General features: G+C 34.6%; 1 protein-coding gene across 7 annotated transcripts in view; it reads right to left on the bottom strand.

Annotated features, from left to right (window-relative positions):
• Nucleotides 1-26,514, bottom strand: part of GRIA4 (glutamate ionotropic receptor AMPA type subunit 4) — a 393,116-nt gene that overhangs the window by 231,711 nt on the left and 134,891 nt on the right. For all 7 annotated transcript variants that reach the window (XR_013994147.1, XR_013994148.1, XM_081062108.1 and 4 more), the window contains exon 4: nt 13,226-13,465. Coding sequence is in view for 5 of the 7 variants with exons in the window: in XM_081062108.1 (XP_080918234.1) it covers nt 13,226-13,465 (240 nt within the window). In the remaining 2 variants the exon portion in view is untranslated. The remainder of the gene's footprint in view (nt 1-13,225; nt 13,466-26,514) is intronic.

Here is a 26,514-nt window from a genome sequence, read left to right as displayed (position 1 = left end):
ACTTGTCACACACTGTTATTAAGGTTCGATGTGCTGCTTTCTGTATTGAAGATCCCTGCCTTGCCCTTGGATGGCACTTGGCAGCAGCACTCACTGTATTTTGTGATCACAATGGAAAGACTCCGTGTCGCACATCGCTTCTAGTACAATTTTTGTCAAATAAAAACATTACAGTGTGTCCTCATTCACCTCATTCACCAGATCTGACACCATGCAACTCCTGGCTCTTCCCCAAAGTCAAAATGATTCAGGACATCGAGGCAGCCATGGCAGTGCAACTAAAGATAATCACGAAATAGGAGTTTCAGAACTGCTTCAGAAAGTGTCAAGAACAATGGGATAAGTGTGTTCGAAGTGAGGGGGGAGTATTTTGAGAGGGATTAATGGCAATGTGTCTTTTACCGTAATATTTTTTTAAATTTAAATGTTCACCACATTGTTTGATTGTACCTTGTAAGTCTAAATGCATCCTAAAATTAAAAGTGCTGTTATATTACATGGTTCCAAGTTTAATTTCCAAAGTTCATATCTACTACTTACTTAACATAAAGTTTAAGGCAGTATAAAACAAGCAAACTAAAAAACTAAATGACTTGAGATAAGTGAAAATTCAATATTATGTGAAGTTTTACTTCAACTACCATATATACATAAACAGCAAACACTTCGAAATGCTTGGTTGCTTTTGGGAAATAGTTTTTTTCCCTCATAAGCCCATCTCATGCATAAAGGCAAACAAACAATTGCCTAGCATAATCCCTAACTTGACCTTAGAGGCTTTGATTAGGCCCTCACTCTAGGGTATCCTCATGAATGGTAAATATTATTCTTTAAATAGAAAAGTTTGAGTTTTATTTATCCAGTAATTGAAAGGATCATTCCATCATTATTGTGAAAGTTATGAAAACTCAGAATTTGTTAGGTCAGTAATATGTCAGGTGTAAGTACGTATGCTCATGATGTTATGGATTTATAACACTATTTCCATGGTATTCATATTCACACTCTTATATAGATTCTGAAATCAACTTCACAAATATTTGTTGAGTTACTGTTTTACAAATAATTTTAAAAAGATATTTTTGTATTATGAAAATTTGGTTTACTGTTTATAGTCTTGGTTGCAACTACTCAACTCTGCCACTGTAGTCAGAAAGTAGCCACAGATGATACATAAATGAGTGAGTAAAGGTGGGTTCCAATAAAACTTTATTTGCAAAAAACCCCAAAATAAAACAGGATGTTGGTCAGATTTGGTCTACCAGCTGTATTTTGCTGACTCCTGTTTTAGAGGTTAGGAGTGAAAAGCTTCAGACCTATGAAGATTTGTGGTAACTGGTAAATTCTAGTTATTATGAGTGACCAAAGGCACAATTCTCAGACTTGATGCTATGCTCTTCAGCATCATTGTTCTACTTTTATTTCCACAAAGCACTTCATCTTCTCAACATTCCTTTAAACTCATTCTAATTGGCCTCATGTCCATAACTTTTTAGTACCTTAACTCTTATTATTGTGGTTGATGCAATTCTATTGTTATTTTTTTAAAAACATTACTCTGTGTCATTTAATTTAAATATCTGTGTACAGAATCACCGTGCTGAATAGGTACATGCTTCTATATTAAATTAGAAAAATCTTGATTATTCCATGATCTGTTCCACTTTGCGTTAATCTGCACTGAGTTCAGCTGCATCATGCCCTTTGTTAACTTGGGACGCTCTTTGAATGCACTTTTCAAGGTTGTACTGCTTTTTTGGTCCACTTCCTCAGAGAGCATAGTTTAGACTCTATGTAGCCATAGAAGACACCATTGGTTACATATTTCTGGGGGCTGAACTGCTTGGCTACAGTTACACTTGGCCCAAGGGGAGAACTGACCTTGTTCTGACAACTGTGTGTGTGTGTAATAGGTCTCTTGGATCTAGTAAGAATACACCTACATTGTTGCATGTTTTCAGACAAGAAACAGTAGTTTCTAGTCCAGGTACTACTAAGAAGACTTTGTTAAGAAAATAAAAATTATCTTTTTTAAGTCTTTTTCACCACCATTCTTCGTTTCATAAACAACTTGCCTTTCCCTGACTACAATAATATGAAGGCATCAATATATGCTTGATATGGAAGAACACAACTCACTCTCAAATTTGTCATTCTAGCTAATCAGCCATTTTGGCAATTTAAAACCTGTCAACTTCTTAATACACTATCTATAGTTCTTATGTGAACGAATGCAGATATTTGGAGGGTGGGTTGTGAGTGGGGTAGATGCTCTTGCTAATATAAATTTACTTTAGAAGGGTAGTTTTTAGACTGAGTAGGCATGTGGACTATTTATTTTCTAAATACTTGAGTAAAAATTTAGATAATCTAATGCAGATAATACAAAATTCACAAACTGAAGTAACTGAAATGCTTCAAATAAGATACATCTCAGGTAAAAATGTACATAAGAACTAATGCAAATCATGAAATTTAATATGAAACTATAGAAAAATAATCTTAGGATTTATCAATGACAAAATGTGAGTTTTAATTTTATACTCTACTTATTGTCTATTTCTGAATTGGCCCTTTAAGATTGTGTTTGGGGGTATTATAAGAACTTTTTAAACGAGTCATAGTTCAAATCTTCCCTAAGTTAGAACTGATAGAAATATACATGTTAAATATCCTTTCCTAAAATTCACCTGGAAAGAGCTAAGTGATTCCCAGTGGAGAGAGAGAAGAGAGAGAGAGAGAGAGAGAGAGAGAGAGAGAGAGAGAGAGAGAGAGAGTAAAATGGACTCACATAACTACCACGTGACATGGAATCCTTGCTGGCAGGGTATAGATAAGCAGAAACATAAAAGGCTCAGACAACAATATCCGTCACAAAATTCTTTTTTCTACTTTCCAGATTAAAGTGACAGACTATTATAAAGATGGGTGTTTATGCTGTTTTCCTCTAGTAGAGGGAGAATGCTTGTTTGTTATGATCTTAATCTGGCATCTATCAAAACTGAATAAAACTTTTAAAATAAACTTTGGAAAATAGTAAGAATGTAGTCTTTTATATGACATGACTACTATGTTTAGTAATAGTATCAACTATCAACGATCATCATAGTGATATATAATTTTAAGCAACAGTCCCTGCTCTACAGAACTTAAAGATTGATGACAAAGGAATAGAATTAGACACATAAAATACTGTGTTTGACAGAAAATACAGAGTGCTATGGGAGCACACAGAGGACGTTTAACTCATTGGAGTGAAAATGTATAGAAAAAGACTTCTTGAAGGAAGTGAAGCTCAGACCTGAAGGATGAATAATGGTTACTGCTGGAAAAAGAGATGTGCACTAAAGGTTTGAAGATGAGGGAATGGCATTTGCAGAGCTGTCAAGGAAAGTGGAAGGATATAGTGTGCTCAAAACCTTTAGACAGGTCATTTTCACTGGTGCTTGGTGTTTCTGGGGAAGTGGACTATATAATGAGATGGGAGATGCAATCAAGAGATGGATTGTGGAGCCTCATTTAAGGAATTTGGACTTTATATGAAAGGTAATGAAAAGTCATGAAGTCATTCTAATCAGGAATATGACATATGCAGCTTTGTATTTAAGAAGTTTACTGAGGCAAAGTGTCTGAGGATAGAGCCCAGGGGGCATACCAGCGTTTTAAGAGACATTAAAAGAAGGGAAGTCTGTGAAGGAAAAAAAGAAAAAGAAATCACAAATTTATGCTTCAGTTAGTTTCTTCATCAATTTAACACTTATACTCAGGAATAGGGTTTCCAGGCAGGAATTCCTACCTGTTCTCAAGAAATTTGTTGCTTTCCCATTCCCGAATCCTGAGAAAAGTTGGTTGGGAAATCGGGAAAATTGGCTCCTTGAACCCAATAATACCCGCAATGGGAAATAAATGTACTACTCACAATGTATCTCTTAGACATTTTTCCTATTTATCATTAGGGTTTCCGGGCGGGAATTCCCACCCCATTCTTGGAAATTTTTTTCACTTTTCCATTCCCAAATCCCATGAAAAGTTGGTTGGGAAATCGGGAAAATCATTTCCTTGAACCCAGGTGGTTGGTAATGTCAACTGTCACTTTGTGGACACGATTCATAACGGAGAACAGAAAACAGTTTATATTTCGGGATTCAGGAATGGGAAAGCAAAAAATTCCCGAGAACGGGTAGGAATTCCCACCTGGAAACCCTACTCAGGAATGTCCATGTATTATGAAGGTTTGTTTCTCATAATATAAATATTAACCAAAACCTTTAATTCATGATTAATAATTTTAAAATGACAAATATTTATTGGAGTTTAATCATAAAGTATGGCATTAAAACACAAATAACTATGATAATAATAATGATAATAACAGGATCATAACTATCATTTACGTAGTTTATTATACAGCAGGAACTTTATAAGCACTTTATGTATAACTCAGAATGACTGGGTCAATTTGAGGATAATACTATTTTCAGACTAGAAAAACTGACATTTAACAATAATAGGGAACTTACCTAGTGTCAAAAATATAATAAGTGGTACGGCTGAGGTTTGAATCCAGCCACTTAGCATTGTGGTCTATGACTATCCTCCACTGACATCTGGGCTATAGAGCTGAAAGAATGCTGGAACCATTTCTATTTGGGCATGCAAAAGATTGGCAAGGCTGTCATAGCTCTAACTATAAGAAATTTATATCTAAGACTCTTTTCCATTGCATCAAATAATAAGTTATTGCTTTCCTTTCCATAGCCCTGATATCATGTGTCTTACAACATGGTGAATAAACTCTAAAGCACATTAGCTGAGTAAATGTTACCACTGATATAAATTTTGCATCGTAAGGATTTTGACCTTAATTATGCCCTGTCATTATGTATGCATATGTTCCATTTTTATAATAGAAGGAGAAATTCATTGAGACAGTAGAAGTTATCTTGATGCAATATTTTCAATCACAGCTTTAAAAGAAAGATTTTCTCTCTAGATCTTCAGGTTTTTTTTTGTTGTTTGTTTTTTTTAATGAAGAAGTTGTCAGGAAATTGCGAATCATTTGAAAACGTACTGCTTTAGAAAGGTCTGGGTCACTGAAAAGATGGAACCAGTGAGAAAGACTACACAGTTTGTCCTTTCTTGGTAAGAAAATTGCTAAAACATTATATCCACATTCCATCAACCTAAGGATTCTCCAGGCACAATTTTCCTCCCCTTGGTTCTCAGACATGGCTGAATAACTCCATTGACAGGTTCAGCATACACTCAGGGCTCTCTCATGGTGAATCTTTTAAAATACAAATTTAATATTTTTTAAAAAGCATTAAAATGGTCACCATAGAGGGAAAAATCAGAACTCTGTTGGACTCCTATACACTTATTGTGTAATTTGTTTGTTTGAATTTCCATGGGGCAGGGCACAATCACCTTTCCAGTGAGTAGGGCCTCCACAGGTCTTATCCAGTTCTGCTCTTCTCTTTTATTCAGAGACTGAACACTAACAGTGGGAAGAAAATGGGAAAGGAACTTCCAGGCAGGTGACCTGCCAGTCAGTCAACAGTGTGTGTCTAGTGCCTACTAAGTGACAACTAAACTGACCCAGCACAAATATTCATGGAGAATTGCATACTGAGGTTTCCTGCCATCCCACTCAGGCCTCTTCCACCTTCCAAATGAAAGTTTGGATGGCTGCTGGCAAGACAAAAGCCACTGCAGGCTTCTGTACTTTGTCTGCAGGATCTCTCCATTCAGTCAGCCACTGCTTTTTTGACTGCTCCTTGTTCTGCCGTCTTCTTTGACTACCCTTGTTTTAGCTTCTTATCACTGCTCTTTGCTAATCACCTTGTTTGGCAGATCTGTTCTGAGTCATTCCGCACGTTAGATTTCAGTACTCTTTTAGAATATGATTTCTAGCATTTGACTTAAATCCTTCATTCTGTAACCAGGGAAAGTAGGAGGTGACAGATAGATGTGCACTTCCCATTACCTCGTCTCACCAGGGAAAAGGGGTGGGACAAGCAAGCCCTCTTATAGAACCATTCACGGATGCTCCTTCATCCCATCCACTCATGCCTTAGTCCATTGCTCCCCTTCCGAAACCACAGTAGTAACAGCCTGTGGAATCTGGGTTAATGAAGCCAGGGAATAAACGTTTCAGTGACCCCAAAGGAAACGCTATGCAGGGAGCAGGAGATGCCTTGTCTGTTTCTGATTACTATTTCTCCCTCAGTTACAAGTTAGAATCTCCACAGAAAACTCCATTGTCATTTTTATAGCTGTATTTTTCTTTGCTCTCCCCCTGGCCTGGTTCCAACAGGAAAGCAGTGATACATGGTTGAAAGATATAGTAAGTGTTGTCTCCTTCTGGTGTATTATTCTCACACTGGGCGACGAGCAGTAAGTAAATGTTTGGCATTGTCAGATTGACCATAACTGCAATGAAAGTCAGTAGCAAATATATTTGCTAGAAAACAAAACAACAAAACAAAACAAAACCAGTCTAAATCCTCATAGGATAATTCTCTGATGGTCATCTTGGGTAGTGTATAAAAATGAAACACCTCTTCATCCTGGTGAGAGTTTTGGACTTAAAGATTTTTCTCAGGGTTAGGAAATAAGCTGGCAATATGTCTTAGTACTATCAAGAATAAAAGACAAATTATTAATCCCTATGTCTAATACCAGGTTAGAATCTAAAAGATTCATACTTCTCCAGAATTTATGTGTCAGTGAAATCTGTTTTTCTATTGTATTTCCAAGTTTGCCGTTAATGTGAAAATGGTCCAGAAGCACTTTAAGTGGCAGAATTAATGGCAGATGTGTGTCAGAGTATTCACATGTGTGATAATTAGGAACTGGAGATGGGGAGAGGGAGGAAAAGAATGGTGCTTGTAATTAGCACTGTAGAAACTGAATGTTCCTCTCTGTGTGGTTCCAAGTCCAGTTGATGGGTGCACCCCTATCTTTCCCATCCCACCCCTATCTGAAAGGTTGTTCAAAGAAGGAGCAGATATCAATACTTTTATTTTGGTGTGAATTGATGTCATTACGCTATACGCCTTAGAGTTATCTACTGTATAATCCCTCTGTGTCATTTATGGATTTGAGTTTAAGGGGATCTTGGGAGTCTGTAACTGGTAATGGATGAGAGAAGCATTAAATTTCCCAGTGCACTTAAAGTCATATTGCCAATCCACTTTAGATTTTGAGGGAAGGAAGAGAAAGTGGGAAAGAGCAATGGGATGGGACAATATGAGAAGAAACCAGAGGAGAAGAGATTTGGAGTTGCGAACCCAAAAGAAACATAGGAGAGTTCTCTGGAGTGATTTATACAGACTTATTTATTGGGAGTAGAAGAGATATCACTTAAAGGTGTTTCATGCTTCTTGCGATTCATTTGTTTCTTTTTCTGTTATTTAGATCTTGACTTTTTTTGCAAAAGGACTTAAGTCAATTTAAAAATAAAAGGCATGGGGAGCATTTGAGATTTTGATCCCTGGCATATGTCATCAATTTGGTTCAAATTAAAAAAAAAAAGGCATATATGCAGTAAAACCCACAAAGAAATAAAACAGCATGATCTCTCCCCCCATAGCACAAATATACTCCTCTTTCTATTCCCTCATCATTTCTTGCACTGACTTCAGCGTGGGATAGCAGCATATTTATATTACACCATCCTCAACATTGTTTCCTAGGTTACTCAAAATGTTATGCAATGTATAGAATGTATTTTTGTAAAAAAAAAAAAATGCTGAAAAGAAAAAAAAAAAAGACCAAAGGAAATAAACCAAAACAAGCAAAAGTAAAGGTTTCTTCTCTATGCTTTGCCAAATAAATATATCTCTCCTAGGAATAATTAATATAATGTTATAATACTTAATATGATAATCGATACAAGATATTTAGTAAAATGTGAAATAATACCATTAGCCTGGAAAGCACTAATGCGAGTAAAACATTGGCCGTTAAGCATTAGAGAACCCAAATTAAGTAAAACAAGGTCAGTGTCAGCCACTGCTTACTCTGGATATGAGATCAAAATTGCTGGCTGTTACACCAGTTTTGAAAAATAATTAAAGTAATCATTAGAATTTTTAAAATGTTAGGTTTATATCTCTTCATCTGTCCTTGATCATATATTCACCTTGTTACCTGTGGTATTAGGGATGGCTGTAAAAATTTTGGGCAATAGACACAGGTAAAAAATATGTTCCCTTAAAAAGATCTATTTCAAATGGAAAATAACTATTGCTTATATTATAAATTTTAAATTAATGTATTTTACTCATGGACAATGACATCATATTTATTGGAGTTGAAAAAATTGTCAATGTTTTATATTACCCAAAATATTACTTTTTAGTTTTATAAATATGTAGTTAAATTATGTCTAAATCAAAAATGTTATTTTTCAGCTTGCTGCTCATTTTTTTCTAGATAAGAAAATTGCATATAATTAAAGTACCATCCCTACAGGAGAATTTTTAATTTTGATTACTCAATCACCTGTTTGATCCATTAAAAATATGGTAACATTAATTAAAAGTGAATTACATCATTAGTTATAGAGCACTAAAATTGCTTGATATCTATTGTCAAGGACTTCACCTGATTAATTAATTAGTTCATTTCATATTTATAGTATACCTAGCAGGGATTACTATGCTAGACACAAAAGGTATAAATGTGATAAAATATAATAATTACTGAAGAACTTATATTTCTGGGGGAAGAAAAGATATGTAAATGTATACACAATGCAATGTAAAGATCACTATAAAAAGGATCATGCACAGGGTGTTCTCTAAGTTCTTTTCTCATAGTAAAATATGAGTCAAGGGGAGATATGGAATTTTCACTCTAAGTAATATATGTTATTTCAAATGAACTCCTTAGTTATGCTATGCTGTCCAATACAGTAGCCATTAGGCAAATGTGGCCACTTAAATTAATCATGTAAAATGAAACAAAATTTAAAATTCAATTCCTCAGGTGCATAAACCACATTTCAAACACTCAATAGCTCCATATTTATCAACTCAAAAAAATCTTATCTAAATTTGTATTTAAATTATATTTTGTAATTGTCCCCCCCCCCAAAAAAAACCAAAAACACAAGGATCTATTTGGTAAATTGTTATGTTCCAAATTAAAATTGTATAAACATCAAACTATGTATCAAAGGAAAATTTCTGGTTGTCACATAGTGTCAAGTACTGTTTCCTAATGAAGTCAGAGCAAGTGAGTTAATTTCTTTTCAGTAATGCCTTTCTCATCACTGATTACATTCTGAATACCTATCAAGGTGACTGATACAAATTGAACAATAACATTTTTATTGAATACTAAATAAATATATGGAATGAATAAGTGAATGAACACTTCTTTTTCTTCTTTCAGAGACAATCAAATGAACAGAAACAGGGAGTCACCTATGGATAAAGAGATCACTTGTGCCACCTACTATCTTTCTTTTTCTGTCCAACATTTCCAGGGAAAGAATAGCATATTTAAAATACAAAATATAAAGAAACCTTAAAGGTAGTTTGAATGGACATTAAAGACAATGCACTTCAACAACTTTCTTCCTTCCCTCCCACTCTCCCTCATTTTTTCTCTCCCTCTCTCTCTCAGCTGATGTGGACAAAAATATAGGCAGGTTCACACAGCTCATCAAGAGTGGATCAGGACAAGAACACAGGTCTCATATCAGAGGAAATAAAGTACCAATCCTTTTACTGACTGTAATTCAACATAAAAATACTACTTGAGGTTATGACAGAGTAATACTCTTGTATCTTAAGAGATCATTATATCACTATAGGGATAAAGATTTCAGAAATAATTGAGTACATCGATGAAATAACTTATTTTAAATAAGGATTTATGATGCACCAGAATGTCATGTTTCACTTAAGTTTTGTGGAAATTCAGGGTCACATTAAGGAAATTGCTTATAACAGGAAAAAATGTTTAGATAAGCATTTCATAATAACAGTAGAGGATTAGGGAAAAGTACCAAAATGTTCCATACTAATTTCTTTTCACTTGCTTTTGTGCATTATTTTTAAAATGTTCTAATCTTTAGTGTTGATGTGTGTTCTTTTTTCTTCATGGTGTGAAAATATGGATGACTCTTAACCATCTATGTTTACAATAGAAGTTAATCATATGTTCATAACGGAAGTTCATACATTAGTTGGTGATACATAATTTTCAACACAGTATCTATGAGCTTATAAATTGGGTTTGTGATCCTAACTTATAAAATGAGCATAGAAATTTCAAAAGGAGAAAAATTATTTTTATCCTTTGCAAGAACTCCATTAAAACCAAGAATATTGGGAAACATGGTGGTAACATGGCAGAGTGAGCCATCTGAATTAAAAAAAAAAAGGCCATTTTCCTGACATGTTATTTTTCATTCATGCAATTACTGCTTGAAATAAAAGTTCTATTTTAAAGTTTGGTTGGATTACTATAGTAGAAGGCAATACAAAGGACTAGCTATTTATCTGAAGCAACTACTGGAGAGAACAAAGAAATTCTAAAGTGATTTGTATCAGTTAGAAGCAGAACAATTGCATTTTAGGGTGGTGACAAGGAAAACGTTGGCTTTGCACAGCAAGCCAGTAAGTAAGTTGCAGGTTACAAGATGCCACATTAGAAGAAACAGTGCTTGTATCATGAGGGGCTTAAGCCTTTGAAGGCAGAAATTTAACCAAGAGAATGAGTCTTTAAATCACCAAGTGTGTGTACCTGCTTATACTAGAGGGATCCCATGATGAGAGGTAATGAGAGGTGGCTCAAGGTTGGAACCTCTGACTTGCTATGCATGAGTAGGGATCCTGAGAAGTATGAAGTGGTGTAAAAGCAAAGCAACACTTTTAATCCTTGTTTAGCTGGGGAGGGTGATGCATGAATGCCTACAACCCTTTCCTTGCTAGAGACTGGATTACACAGGGGCAGAGGAAAAAAAGTGAGACACAGGTTCCACTGGTATTTCTGTGAGACCAAGATGTCATAAAACGAGGATCTTCTGCCCAAAATGGCAAAATGAGCTGTGTCGTAATGAACCACAGGAAGAATCGTCTCTTCCATATCCCAGGACATATTTCTTGACATTGATTCAATTTTTTAAAATTCTAAATTAATTTTATTGAAGTGTAATTTTTTTTGCATTTGATTCTCACATTTTGCACTTGATGAACCGACATTGGCACATTGTCGTTACCCAACGTCCATAGTTTACATTAGGGCTCATCCTTGACATTGTACTTTCTATGATTTTAGACAAATGTATAATGATATTTATCCACAATTACAGTGACATATAGAGCAATTTCACTGCCCTAAAAATCCCCTTATTCGTCCTTCCTTCCTCTTAACTTCTGGCAACCTGATCTTTTTACTGTCTCCACAGTTTTGCCTTTTCTAGAATGTGATATAATTGGAATCATATAGTATTTAGCCTTTTCAGATTGGCTTCTTTCATTTAACAATATGCATTTAAGTTTCCTCTATGTCTTTTCGTGGCTTGATAGCTCATTTCTTTTTAGCTCTAAATAACATTCCATTGTCTGAATGTACCACAGTTTAATTATCCATCACCTACTGAAGAACATTTTGGTCGCTTCCAAGTTATGACAATTACGAATAAAGCTGTTATAAATATCTGTGTGCAGGTTTTTGTGTTGACATGAGTTTTCAATCACCTTGGGATCAATACAAATGAGTGTGATTGCTGGATCATATGATAATAGTGTATTTAGTTTTGTACGAAACTGCCAAATTGGCTGTACCATTTGCAGTCCCACCAACAATAAATGAGAGTTCCTTTTACTCCACATCCTCACCATCATTTAGTGTTGTCAGTGATCTATATTTTGGCCATCCTAATAGATCTGTAGTGACATCTCACTGTTGTTTTAATTTGTGGTATGATTCACTTTCCATTGCCTCTTGCTTAAGGATTTTTCCAAAAGTTAGAAATAAACAGACTGATAATTTCTTTAAAGTTACTACATTCTCTAGGATGCTTTGGATTGTTAGCCACTGGAAAATAATGTCATGATATATGGATAGGTTCCCATATTTCCAAATAAGAATTGGAGTATGCCCTAACCATGCAGAAAATACATTGATGACATAAATTTTTTGAGCTTGTTTCTGAAAGGAAAATTCACCAAGAATGCCAATATAAGTAATGTACTAGAAGCATCATTTATGAGACATCTTATGAAATACTGTTTCTCCCTAATTAAAATATGAATTTTAATGAGAAAAATAAATTCCTTTAATGAGTTTTTATGCTTTGGAAAATTATGCTTCAGACATTTGAAGGTACTTACACCTTCAAAAGATTTATTTGGCCTATTTATTGTTTTTATGTTTATTGTTTTATTCATTTCACAGATCGAATTCTATTTCAGAATATTCTTAAAATGTTGTCTGTTTCAGCTTTTAGTCTAACTTCTTGTCTCATAAATCTTACACTTTAAGGAGAAAGGACAAAAGGTAAAACCCTGCAGGTGGCTCCTGATGTTTACTTTGAAATATAATATGTTGCTATGATTTTAGTCACTAAATAAAAAAAAAAAATGAAAATAACATATAGGAACTCCTTCAGTTATGTCTCTAACTGAAAAGTCAAAGTACTTTGCACAAAAATGTATGGATTATAAATAATTTAAGGTTAGTTATCCTCCTGGTTTCTTACATTGTTTATTAATCTTTACAGCCTGATAGGTAAAGATAAAGTTAAAGCTTGCCAGCAAGCGGAAACGGTACCACCAAATCCATTGTCATTGTCATGACCCTTCAATTACACATTGAAAGTTTTGCATTTCAAACTCAACACTATGGCTCAACCTGATACTATTTAAAGATGCTCCAAAACATTGAATCATTTGCATCTGAATTAAAAGACATGTATTTTATGGTACCTGAAATACCATTACAGAAAATTTTTATAAGTATTTATCTTGATTTCAACTACGTAACCAGGCATGGTTTACTCACGAGTAACACTGTGCATTTAAAGCTTGTTGAATTAGAAACTTTCCCCCAGAATCAAGATAAAAATCCTGGTAAGACACCTTGACCATTTTCTGATTATAGCCATATTAGCGATTAAAATATTTGGCTAAATCACATACGTATACAAGACCATTTCCGGTTGAAAATTAGTCTTACTTATATAGATGTTGGAATCATGACTTACCTCTGTCCGTGTCATACAAGAAGACAAAACAGTTCCATTCATAGTGATCCAGCAGACTCAAGAGAGCTCCTCGTAAAGAAGGCCTTAGCTGCAGCACAAACTGGCTCTCCCCCTCAGTAGGAAAACTTGGTGTGATAAGGGAGATGTGTAAGGCGCTGCAGAAGGAGGTCAAGGTATGCACTGACCTCTTATCATAGAGTCCAAAAATGGCAAATACTCCTCTAGAGTACTGGGAACAGACTGAAACAAAAGAAAAAACACACACAAAAAACAGAAATTATTAGCACACTCTAAAATTAACTTCTACATCCATAGTCCTTGAAGTAAAAAAGACAAAAAAAATTGAATCATTGGTATGTCAGGAATATAAAAACAGGGTAAAAGTGAAGTGTGCAATTAATTGTATAATCAATTAATGAATTCTTGAGCTTGTATGCAAAGCACTGCATTGAGTGAGATAACTTGGTGCTGTATGCTTTCTTTTTCAAGAAGCCCATTTGAATTAAAGAGAAATTTAACTAAAAGGAAGTAATATATGACATTCTATGGTTATGTGGCAAATCCCATGCTAGAGACTTTTAAGTGTGACAAATCCAAATTTTTCTCAGTATGGTTTTCTTTCATGCAAAAATATAATATTGTAATTAGAAAATTCAGAATATTATTTAGAAGAATAATTAAATTACCTTAGTACCATACTTCCAAATCTACATGCTTATCTTTTCTATTTTGGATTGAACTGCATTTGTTACTCAGCCTTAATTGTTCTCTTCTTCTTCTTTTTTTTTTTTTTAGCAATGGCAATTTCATTTTTTTTCACAACCTTAGAGTTCTCTTGATTCATGTTAGAAAATAGAAGTTATGCTGCCTGGCAAGTCACTTTTGGGATATCCTAGATGCTTAGTGGAATTGCAGACAGCTTGTATAACTTCTAGGTAGGACATAAAGCTACAACAAAGCAATTCCTAAACCTAACAAAACCAAGTCCTCCTGAAATAAGAGGACCCAAGGTAAACCAAAATCTCACCTTGCCTTTTTCCCCCCGTCTTGCCAGTTATTGCAAGGACAATGAGACAAATTATAAAGAAAAGAAAAATCTCCAGCTTGTTGCCCTGTCATATTTTAATCACCCTTTTGACATAGTTTCTAGTCCAAAGTTACGCTTGTAATTTATCACACATGGCTAAAGGGTCTGTTTCTCCTTGGCTTAGATAGCTAGTTAAAGAAATTTTTAGTTTTATAAAATTTCTATGTTTTCTCATTTTGGTTACTAATTGTACTTGCTAATTAAGTTCATTAAGAATCGTAGAGTATTGGGTAATCTAGAGGTGTTTATCTTAGGAGTAGTTCATAGTGATAAAAAGAAGTCAGATTTTGCTTTGTTAAAGCAGTACTAGACTCTTGAAAAATTAATTATACTAATAACATATCTATATTCCATAATCTCTGGGTTTTAGGAAATTATGAAGCATAACTAAATAAAATAAATTAATAAAACCTGGAAGTGTTTCTTTTGTTCTTTTGTTCTTTTGTTTATTTTGTCTCTTGAAAATGGAGATAGAGTCTATGCAATGTAATTATAACATAAGAGTGTAGTAATTAACAGAAAGTGAATACTGTTGGGCTTCTTTAGATGATGTGCTCTTAGAGACATTGTACATGTTTTGGAAAAAGTAAATCCCAACTAAGGGACCATAGTCTATATTGAAACGGACAATACTAGAATAGAATTGACAGTAAGATATAGGGGAAAGACTGCAAATCTTGCAAACAAGTTAAATCCCAGTGTTTTTACTTATATACATAAAATATGAGATAATGGTTGTAAAAGTACTATCCTATGAGGACATATGAGGTAATTAGTAAGGGGCACATTTTATGAAAATAAATTTTCTATATGCATGTATATAGTTTAGTAGTTCTATTATTTAATAAGAGAATAAAAGGATTAGAGGGTAAAAATACCACAGTTGGCCCAAAACCAAGTATTCAGTTTCCATATAACAAATACCAGTTACTTTCATGAATATTGTATTAAGGTTTATAAAAAAATACTATTAAAGAACAACTGGGTGACCGGGTGGCTCAGTTGGTTAGAGTGAAAGCTCTTAACAACAAGGTTGCCAGTTCAATTCCCTTAAAGGCTGCAACTAAGATTGCAAATGGCGACTGGACTTGGAGCTGAGCTGTGCCCTCCACAACTAGATTGAAGGACAATGGCTTGGAGCTGATGGGCCCTGGAAAATCACACTGTTCCCCAATATTCCCCAATAAAAAAAATAGAAAGGAACAACCAATTCTAATTCTAAGCTCACCCAGGAACTAGAATTTGTTCACCTGAGTAAACTGGCCCACCTGAAAAGCTTGTTCTTTTAGGAACCCCACAAGTTCTTTAGGAGAACTTGTATAGCAGAGTGACTGGCTATAATTTTCTTGCAAGACGTAAGAAACATCATATTGTAACATTTGTGAATGTTGGCTTTCAGCTTAATTCAGTTCTGTGACTTAAATGAGCTGATAAATCAAGCTGCCAGATCGCACCTTAACCTTGTGAATGTTCTACCAAGGCTTTGGATGTCTTCAGTGCCATGCATTTAGCATAACCTGGAGGTCCTCCTTTGTGTTTTCATATTTTCTTGTTCTCTTGATTTTCATGCAAACTGAGGGCCCACTTTCAACCTTTACATTGTAAGTATCTGGTTCAATTAAATTTTATTTTACTGTACTGAATAAAATAAGGTTGAAGAGATTTAGAACTCATATCTAAGATGTTGACTTTCAGTTTGGTGCCAAAATGACACACAAATTTTAATATTTGTTTGAGAAAATGTAAGCTAACAGGATTTACAAGTTATGTACTTTAATTTTAAGTACACACATATAATGGACATTTACATAGTCCTTCCTGTTATGGGACTTTAAAATCATACCATTGTCAAATTTTAGTTTCCAACTGTGTTTTTTTAGGAACCCCACAAGTTCCCAGTGAGGACTTGTAGAGCTTTGCATAAGAAACTTTGATGAAACAGGAATAGGTGGGCCACGCTGGGCCCCTTCCCCTGGTAGCGCTCTCTCCCCAAAAAGCCCAGCAGCACTTCTGATTTCATCTATTTCAAATACTAAGTTACTGCCAATGTAATATTTTATGTGCAAAAAGTATTATACTACTTTAAAATGGTCAAAAACAATTAACATACTCTGCACAAAGTTCCTCTATTATTTTTTCCTACTATGCTGTTTTCAAGGTAATCATAACTTGCCACTACTCTGGTGCTTGCTACACTATTTAACTTATTTTAATGTATTGCATTTGGGCCTCAACAATTTTTAATGTTTTTTGATTTTTAATCATTTTCTATCTTAGTTCATTTATAAGTATCATCATAAATATCTATTCTCTTTTTGCCACAACCATCTGTCATTCTACCTTTAACAAACTTATTTTGAGACTATAGTAATTCTTGGGATACCTTGCATAGTATTTTATTTGGTCCAATAGATTCAAATTTTAAAATATAATTATTTGCATATTTATTTGTAAGCACTCAAATTAAAATTAGCTTGGTTATATTTTATGACATTCACTGTTGCTTAGCATATAAATAATTATTCAAACAATGGAACTTCTTAAGCTACATAAATGCATACATCAATTAATGAAAGCAAACTAAGCTGAATATCAATGTGTTCAGAATATACAAAATGGAATAAACTGAATTTTAACGTTCTTGTATAACATGGCTAAATAAAATAATCAAGAATTAATGCTTAGTCACTAAATAGATGCAGTTATATTAAATTAATACATACTTTGGAATACAAACATTAATCAGGGTAAGACTTTTAATGAAATAATCCAATAATTTTAATCGCATATTCTATATCCTACTTCACTAGTGAGATCACTTGGATCATGTATTATGTAACTAAACACATAATATAAACACATGGTAATAATCCATTCATCTTTTACCTAATGGTCTCAATTAATTAAATCTGTCTTCTCATCAGGTAATCACTCAGTTTCATTCCAGATTCCATATTCCTGATGTCAAACCAAGTCAAGTTATTATACAATTTGTGATAATTTATAGCCCTAAATCACATACAAATTAAATGACATGGTCTTAGCTCAGTTTCTCAAGTTGTGGGACATAAATCCAAGGGATGTGCTGAATTTTACATCACCACAGCAGCATGGATAAAAAGAACATAGGCCACTGTTCCACCTACTGCCCTTCCCTTTCTCTTATATCTTCAACTTCCCTCTGCTCTAAAGTCTTTCTCTAAATGCTTTCTTAAAAATTAGATGTATATAGGGGTAACATTGATTAATAAAATTATATAGGTTTCTAGTGTACAATTCTATAATACCTCATCTATGTACTGCATTGTGTGTTCACTACCTAAAGTCAAAAGCTTTCCTTAAATGCTTTAAAACAAGCTTAACTCTTGCATGTTATAAAACAAAGCACTTTCTTGACCCCATCCTTCCTATCTCTTTCTACCCTTCCCTGTTATCTTTACTGAAGGAGTTTTCTACTTACACTCTTTCTAACTCATCTGCTTTCTGTACTTCCCAGCCACCAAAACCACTCTCATCAATTCTGCTAATGATCAACTATATCCTAAATCTTACATTTTAGCTCCTATCTTACTGGACTCCTTTGTATTTGAAACTTGGGACATTTTCATAAAATGCTTCTTTGCCTTCCTTTCTTATTACCACCACACTCTGGTTTGAACAGACAGTACAAAATGCTCAGAGAGAGAGGAGGGAAAACCGGAGTGTTTAAAATTGTTTTTTTTCTTGTGAAAATTCTTAATTATTCATTTCTTTTTGAAATTCACATATCTATAGCAACAGGAACATGATTGGAACCTGTAGCTGGAAATGTGTCACTATGATGGAATCAATTAAAAACTAGAAGGACTATGAAAAATTGACTGAAAATTAACAGTGTAATATAAGGCATGTGATCGCATTACGTCTGGGAAATGGGACGAGAGCAAAACAGAAAAGGAAAAAGACTATTAAAACTCTTTAAATTATCTTTTATATTGTTCAATTTGTACGTAACATGTAGGTCACATTTGTCTAAGAGTTGCCATTTTCTGAGCTAAGATAACAGGGGTTAATGAGCTGTTACAACACATCTGCATCAGGTATCACCATCTGACCCCCTGGATCTAGAGAATATGAGTTTTATTTTTCCCTTAAATTGTTTTTCAATTGAATATGAATGCTTTACTTTAGAGTGTGCACTCCTCAGTAAGCTGTAAGCCCAGCCATTTCCATTACTACTACTATGCCACTTCAAGTTAACAGTCCAACCTTGTAAATATTTGAATTTGGATGACTAAGCTATCTATTTTCAACATAAATACAACTGTTTTTTGGTTTGGGCAAACTTTATTAAGCAGTATAAAAGATGTTTGTGTTTCTTCCATCTTTGTAGAAAGAATGCACTATAAAAAAGGTAGAGTTAAAACCACCATTCATTGTTTTATTCAACAAATGCTTAATATTGCCTAGTGTATTTCAGTCATTGTGTTAAATATTTTTAATCAAATGCAATTAATGTAGCATTTCCATTAAGAAGAGGTTCACACTCTAGTGGGCAAGACAGATATATAAATTGATACTTCAAGAGGGTGAATATAATAAGGAATAGGCATAGGGAATTAGGAAGCACAAGTCAGTGTTTAACTCAGCCCAGAAGATATAGAGAAGGCTGACTGAGGAAACGATACCATTTGTGGAGGTTAGGTTTGAAGAATTGTGATCAAAGACATAGGAACCAACACGTAGGTAAATATAGTAGGCCAAGAAAAGGATAATAAGGGAGTAAGTAGGAGCCGAGGTCCTATCTAGGAAATATTTAGAAATCAATTAGGCAGAATCTAATATGTTATTAGGTAAAGGGAATGAGGAAGGTGGAGGAGGAAGAAGACAGACTGAGGATGACTTTTGGTTCTAATCTCAAATGAATGAGTAGACAGTAGTGGTATCATCTCGGATAATGGCTTGGGTAGGTTGGAAAGATTTTGCTTGAATACTATGGAAAAAGAGCAGTTTTATATCAAAAGGAATGGATTCCTTTCTGGACATGTTGAGTTTGAGGTATCAGATGTCCAGCAGGCAGTTGCGTATAAAAACATGAGGTAGAGCTAAGAGAATGGGTTACATATATAGATATGGAAGGAGTGGGTTTGAAAGTCAGTATGAGAAACATCAGTAAGAATGTGTGGTGAAACTTTAGTCTGAGGATAGAACTGTGGAAAACAATGTATTTCAAAATTATGGTAAACATTATCAGAATATTAGGAGAATTTACAGATGAAAGAAGTAGAATTTTTCAATGAAAAGTTAAAAGTTAAAATGTTATAGAAAATAGTTTTCCAAATTTTATGTGAGGATTTATTTTTAGAGATCCATGAATTGTCAGTGAGACTTTGTAAAGTTGCTGTTAACATTTTAATGGTTATTTAAAAGTAGTGTAAGCATATGCTGGATCATCTAGATGACCTTTTTGTAAAAGATATATGCATTGGGATCTCAGTGCCTGTGTTTCTATTTCTGACTAATATTACATTTAAATTACCCCAGGGACAAATGATATCTAGAAATGTTAGGCAAACAAACACATGCCAATTGCTTGAACATAAACAGTGGTGGGAAGATGGAGTCATATGGAATCTGGTTATTCAGGTACTGAAAAGAAAAAAAAAAGCAATCTTTCACCAAAACATTCAAAACTCTATGCCCTTTGCAAAAATGTACTACAGAGATCCTGTCATTGTACATATCAACTTCTAAGAGATAATAGCAATATGACTAGTAGTAAATTCCCAATAATACATTTTTAGCTTCATGATCCCAGCAACAATTGGGTTAGATACCAATAAAATGTGGTTTTCATTATTGATGTAATGTTAAGTGTATCTTCAAAGAAATATGACTCTACACAGTGTCATATATGTATAATCACACACACACACACACACACACACACACACACACACACACACACAAGTTCAGAAAATTAAGTTCACGAACTCTCCACCATGCACTTACATGGAAGGGCTAGAAGAAATTTGAGCATGTTTATAGGTTGAGGGAATGTAGCAAGTAGAGAAGATAGGAGAACTAGTTAAGGAAGGTCACTCAGGGAGCCTGTATGGGGTGAAGGAAACATATAAGGTTGGCCTTAAATGAGCGGTACAGATGTGTGGAAGGTACTTCATTCCAGAGATTTCATAGATCAAAAGATTAAATAAGATGTGTGTGGATTGATAGTTTCCTAGTTTCACTGATATAGGAGGTAAGGTTGTAGCAGTGAGATTTGATGACGGTGTTTGAAAGTGGTACAAATTTCAAATAGTTGCAGAGTGTAAGAGAGGCAACCCGATTAAGAACACATAAAATAGCTTAGAAACTCCATGATGATAAGGCACCATTCCTATTTTATCGACAACTGTATCCAAAATAACACCTATAACACAATACCTGATGCATGGTATGTGCTCTATAAAAACTTACTGAATGAGTGATGGTAGTGTCTAAGACGACAGATTAGGTAAATGCTATGTCTACTGCATCCCAGGATCACACCAACATTACAAATAAATTATAGAACAATCAACCTCAAGAATCATCTGAAGACTAGAAGAACAGAACCGCTATAACTAAGGATATAAAGAAGAAGCCACACTGAGGCTGGTAGGAAGGGTTGAGATGCAAAATAGGCTGACCTCAAACCCACAGATAGTGATTGAATGCCGGGAGGAAAACCTGGGTGGTGGAGGTCCCCCCCCACCACAACACACAACAACCCATAGTCCAATTCAGACAACACCAGAACACTATGTGGTTAGCCCCACAAGCAGCACACCCAATGTATGGTCTCAACAGACGAGAGCCTGCAGGGGCAAATCCCCCCCTGAGGGTTCAGCCCACACACAGTAGCTCATACTCTGTGGCTGTAACCAATCCTTAGTCAGTCAGCCTGGGTGTCAATGCCACCCACTGACATGCCGAAAGCAATCAAGGCTCAACTACAACAGGAGAACACATGCAACACACTCAAGGGACACTTGCGGCACACATACAGTAGATCAAAGAGAATGTGCCATGGGACCACACAGAACGGGCACATACTACATAAGGCCATCCAGCAAAGATTGAGAGTCATAGGAGATCTCCTTAGTAAAAAGAAGCACACACAGAGAGGCAGACAGAATAAGGAAACAAAGAAATATGTCCCAAATAAAAGAACAGGCGAAACCTCCAGAAATAGAACTAAATGAAATGGAGGCAAGCAACCTACCAGAGACAGAGTTTAAAACACTGGTTATGAGAATGCTTTAGGAACTTAGAACTTCCAAAAAGAGGTAGTAAGCATAAAGAATGATAAAGAAACCATTAAAAAAATCAGAAATAATACAACAATTAAAATAAAAAATACACTAGAAGGGATCATCAGCAGATTAGATGAAGCAGACGACTGAATCAGGAATTTAGAAGACAAAGTAGCAGAAAACACCAAATCAGAACAACAAAAAAGAAAAAAATGAATAATAATAATAAAAATAGATAGTTTAAGGGACCTGTTAAACAACATCAAATGTAACAACACTGGCCTGGAATACCAGAAGGAGAAGAGAGAAAGCAAGGGATTGAGAACTTATTTGAAGAAATAATGACTGAAAACTTCCCTAACCTGGTGAAAAAAAATAGAAATACAAGCACAGAAAGTGCAGAGTCTCAAACAAGATGAAATCAAACAGACTCACAACAAGACACATCATAATTAAAATGGCAAAAATAAAAGGCAAAGAGAGAATCCTAAAAGCATCAAGATAGAGACAACTAGTTACTTAAAGGCGCTCCCGTAAACCTATCAGAGTTTTCTACAGAAACTTTGCAGTCCAGAAGGAAGTGGAAAAAAATGCTCAAACTGATGAAAAACAAAGGCCTACAACCTTTCTACTCTACTCAACAAGGCAATCATTTAAAATTGAAGGAGAAATAAAGAGCTTCCCAGACTAGAAAAAGCTAAAGGAATTCATTAGCAGCAAGCTAGTGTTACAAAAAATGTTAAAAGTATTTCTTTAAGCAGAAGAAAGGAGAATACAAAGAAACAAAAAATCCATGGAAGTAAAAAAATATGAATAATAAAATGGCAATAACTATGTACCTATCAATAATCACTTTACATGTAAATTGATTAAATGCACCAATCAAAAGACATAGGGTAGCTGTATGGATAAGAAGAAATGACCCATGTATATGCTGTTTATAAGAGACCGACCTCAGTGGGTCAAAAGACATACATAGACTGAAAATGAAGGGATAGAAAAAGATATTTTATGCAGGTGGAAAAAAAATCTGGGATAACAATACTTATAATGGACAAAATAGATTTTAGAATGACAATTATAATAAGAGACAAAGAAGGACATTACATAATAATAAAGGGATCAAACCAACAAAGGACATCACCCTAGTGAACATGTATGCACCCAACATAGGAGCACCTAAAACAAATATTGAGCAACATAATGGCAGAGATCAACAGGAACACAATCATAGCAGGGGATTTTAATACCCCACTGACACCAATGGATAGATCTTCTAAACAGATAATCAACACAGAAACAGCAGCCTTAAATGACACACTAGACCAGATGGACTTAATTTATGTTTTTCAAGCATTTCACCCATATCAGCAGAATATACATTCTTTACAGGTGCACATAGACCGTTTCCAAGAAAGACCATATGTTAGGCCACAGAACAAGTTTCAATACATTTAGGAAGACTGAAATCACATCAATCATCTTCTCTGACCACGAGGATATGAAATTAGAAATCAATTACAAGAAAAAAGCTGAAAAACACACAAACACATGGAGGCTAAATAACATGCTACTGAATAATAAATGGGTCAACAATGAGATCAAGGAAGAAACCAAAAGATACCTTGATATAAATGAAAATGAAAACACAATGACCCCAAATCTATGGGACACAGAGAAAACAATCCTCACAGGGAAATTCATAGCAATGTGGCATACTTTAAGAAACAAGAAATATCTCCAAATAGCAGTCTAACTAACATAAGGTAACTGGAAAAAACAAACAAACAAGCAAGCAGCAAACAAAGCTGAAACTGAGTGCAAAAAAAGGAAATAGTAAAGATCAGTGTGGAGATAAACAAAATAGAGACTAAAAAAACAGTTCAAAAGATCAATGAAACCAAGAGCTTGTTTCTTTAAAAGATAAAAAAAAAAAAAGACAAACCTTTAACTAGACTCATCAAGAAAAAAAGGGAGAGGACCCAAATAAATAAAATCAGAAGTGAAAGAGAAAAAGGGACAATGGACAGCACAGAAATACAAAGATTTTAAGAAAATACTATGAGCAACTATATGCAAACAATTGGATGGTCTGGAGGATGTGGATAAACTCCTAGAAGCATACAATCTTCCAAGGCTGAGTCAAGAAGAAACAGAAAATTTGAGCAGATGATTTAATCCTAACAAAATTGAATCAGTAATCCACAAACTCCCAACAAACAGAAGTCCTGGGCCTGATGGCTTCACAGAAATTTTAACAAACTTTCAGAAAAGAATTAACAGCTATTCTCCTAACACTATTCCAAAAAATCCCAAAGCAGTGAAAGCTCCCAATCTCATTTTATGAGGCCTCCATTACCCTGATTCCAAAGCCAGACAAAAACATTACAAAAAAAGAAAAGCATAATCTGATATCCCTAATGAACATAAATGCAAAAATCCTCAACAAAACAGTAGCATACAGAATTCAGTAATACATTAAAAAGATCATACACCATGATCAAATGGGATTTATCCCTGGGATTCCAGGTTGTTTCAATAAGGTTGCAAATCAAATAACGTGATGCACCACCTAAACAAAATGAATGATAAAAAAGTCATATAATCATAGCAACAGACGCAGAAAGTATTTGGTATAATCTAGCACTCATTTATCATAAAAACTCTTAGCAAAGTGGGAATAGAGGAAACATCTCAACATATTAAAGGCCATATGTGATAAACCCACAGCAAACATGCTCAATGTGGAAAGGCTAAAAGCATTCTCCTTAAGATCAGGAACAAAACAATGACACCTACTTTCACCACTTTTATTTAACATAGTACTGAAAGCCATAGACACAGCAATCAGAAAAGAAAAAGAAATAGAGGCATCCAAATGGAAGAAGTGAAACTGTCATTAACTGCAGATGACATGATAATACATATAGATTCCACCAAAAAATTATCAGAACTGATAAATTAATTTAATAAAGTAGAAAAATAAAAAATCAATATTCAAAAATTGGTTGCATTTTTATACACCAAAAAAGAATCAGAAAGAGAAATTAAGAAAACAGTCCCATTTGCAATTGAATCAAAAAAAATACTACTTAATAATAAATTTAACCAAGGAAGTAAAAGACATGTACTCAGAAAATTATGAGACATTGAAGACAGAAATTAAAGAAGATGCAAATAAATGGAAACCATTCTCGTGGATAGGAAGAATTAATATAGTTAAAATGCCCATACTATCCAAAGCAATCTATAGATTCAATGCAATCCTTATCAAAATATCAATGGCATTTTTCACAGAATTACAACAAATAATTCTAAAATTTATGTGAACCGTAAAAGACTCAGAATAGACACGTCAATTCTGAGAAAGAAGAACAAAGCTAAAGTTATCATGCTATCTAACATCAAATTATATTACAAGGCCATAGCAATCAAAACAGCATGGTATTGGCATGAGAACAGACACATAGATCAATGGAACAGAATAGAGAACCCAGAAATCTGTCCTTATGTCATTTATTCTATAACAAAGGAGGCAGGAATTTACATTGGGGTAAAGACAATCTATTCAATAAATGGTGCTTGGAAAACTGGAGAGACACATGCAAGAAAATGAAATGGGACCACATTTTTACTTTATATACAAGAATAAACTTAAACGGGATTAAAGACTTAAATGCAAGACCCGAAACCATAAAAATCTTGGAAGACAACATAAGCAGCAAACACTCAGACATTACCCTTAGTAATATTTTTACTTATATATCTCCTCAGGCAAGGAAAACAAAAGAACCCTAAACAAATGTGACTACATCAAACTAAAAAGCTTTTGCACAGCAAAAGAAACCATCAGTTAAGCAAAAAGAAATCCTACTGAATGGGAGAAGATATTCACCAATGTTCTCTCTGATAAGGGGTTAATATCCAAAATTTGTAAAGAACTCATACAACTTAACACCAAAAAACCACCAAACAATCCAATCAAAAATGGGCAGACAACCTGAATAGGTATTTTTCAAAGAGGACATAAAGATGGCCAAAAAACATATGAAAAGATGCTCAATGTCACTAATCATCAGAGAAATGAAAATAAAAACCATAATGAGATACCACCTCACACCTGTCATAATGGCTATCATAAATAGATCAACAAACAACAAGTGTTAGTGAGGGTGTGGAGAAAAGGGAACTCTTGTGCACTGTTCATGGCATAGCAAATTGATGCAGCCACTATGGAAAATAGTATATAGGTTCCTCAAAAATTATAAAATAGAACTACCTGTAACCCAGCAATTCAACTCCTGCGTATTTATTCAAAGAAATCCAAAACACTAATTTGAAAACACATATGCACCCCTATGTTTACTGCAGTGCTATTCACAATAGCCAAAATATGGAAGCAATCAAAATGCCCATCAATAGGCGATTGGATAAAGAAATTGTGGTACATTAATACAATGGAGTATGACACTGCCATAAAAATTATAACATCTTACTATTTCCGACAACATGGATGGATATAGAGGGCGTTACACTAATGAATGTCACACTGAGAAAGACAAATACCATATGATCTCATTTATATTTGGAATCTAAAGAAAAGAATAAATGAACAAACAAAACAGAAATAGACTCATAGAAACAGAGAACAATTTGATGGTTGCTAGATGGGAGGGAGTTTGGGGGGATGGGAGAGAAAGTTGAAGATTTTAGCAACTACAGGTTGGCAGTCACAAAATAGTCACGGGGGCGGGGGGGGGGGGAGACATCAGAATGGCAGCGGGAGGTGAGCCTCTGTAAAGTTTCCCTAGAATTTACAACTAATCGAGCAACAATAACTCCACAAAGGACTCCGTGCACAGCAGACAGACAAGAAGAAGAGGCCCACTACTGAATTCACCTAAAGGTGGGCAAATCATGCGGGGCAC

This window comes from Rhinolophus hipposideros (assembly GCF_964194185.1).
Source record: "Rhinolophus hipposideros genome assembly, chromosome: 10".
NCBI classification, from domain to species: domain Eukaryota; kingdom Metazoa; phylum Chordata; class Mammalia; order Chiroptera; family Rhinolophidae; genus Rhinolophus; species Rhinolophus hipposideros.
The sequence above is the reverse complement of the archived record's forward strand: the minus strand, read 5'-3'. Positions and strand labels throughout refer to the sequence as shown.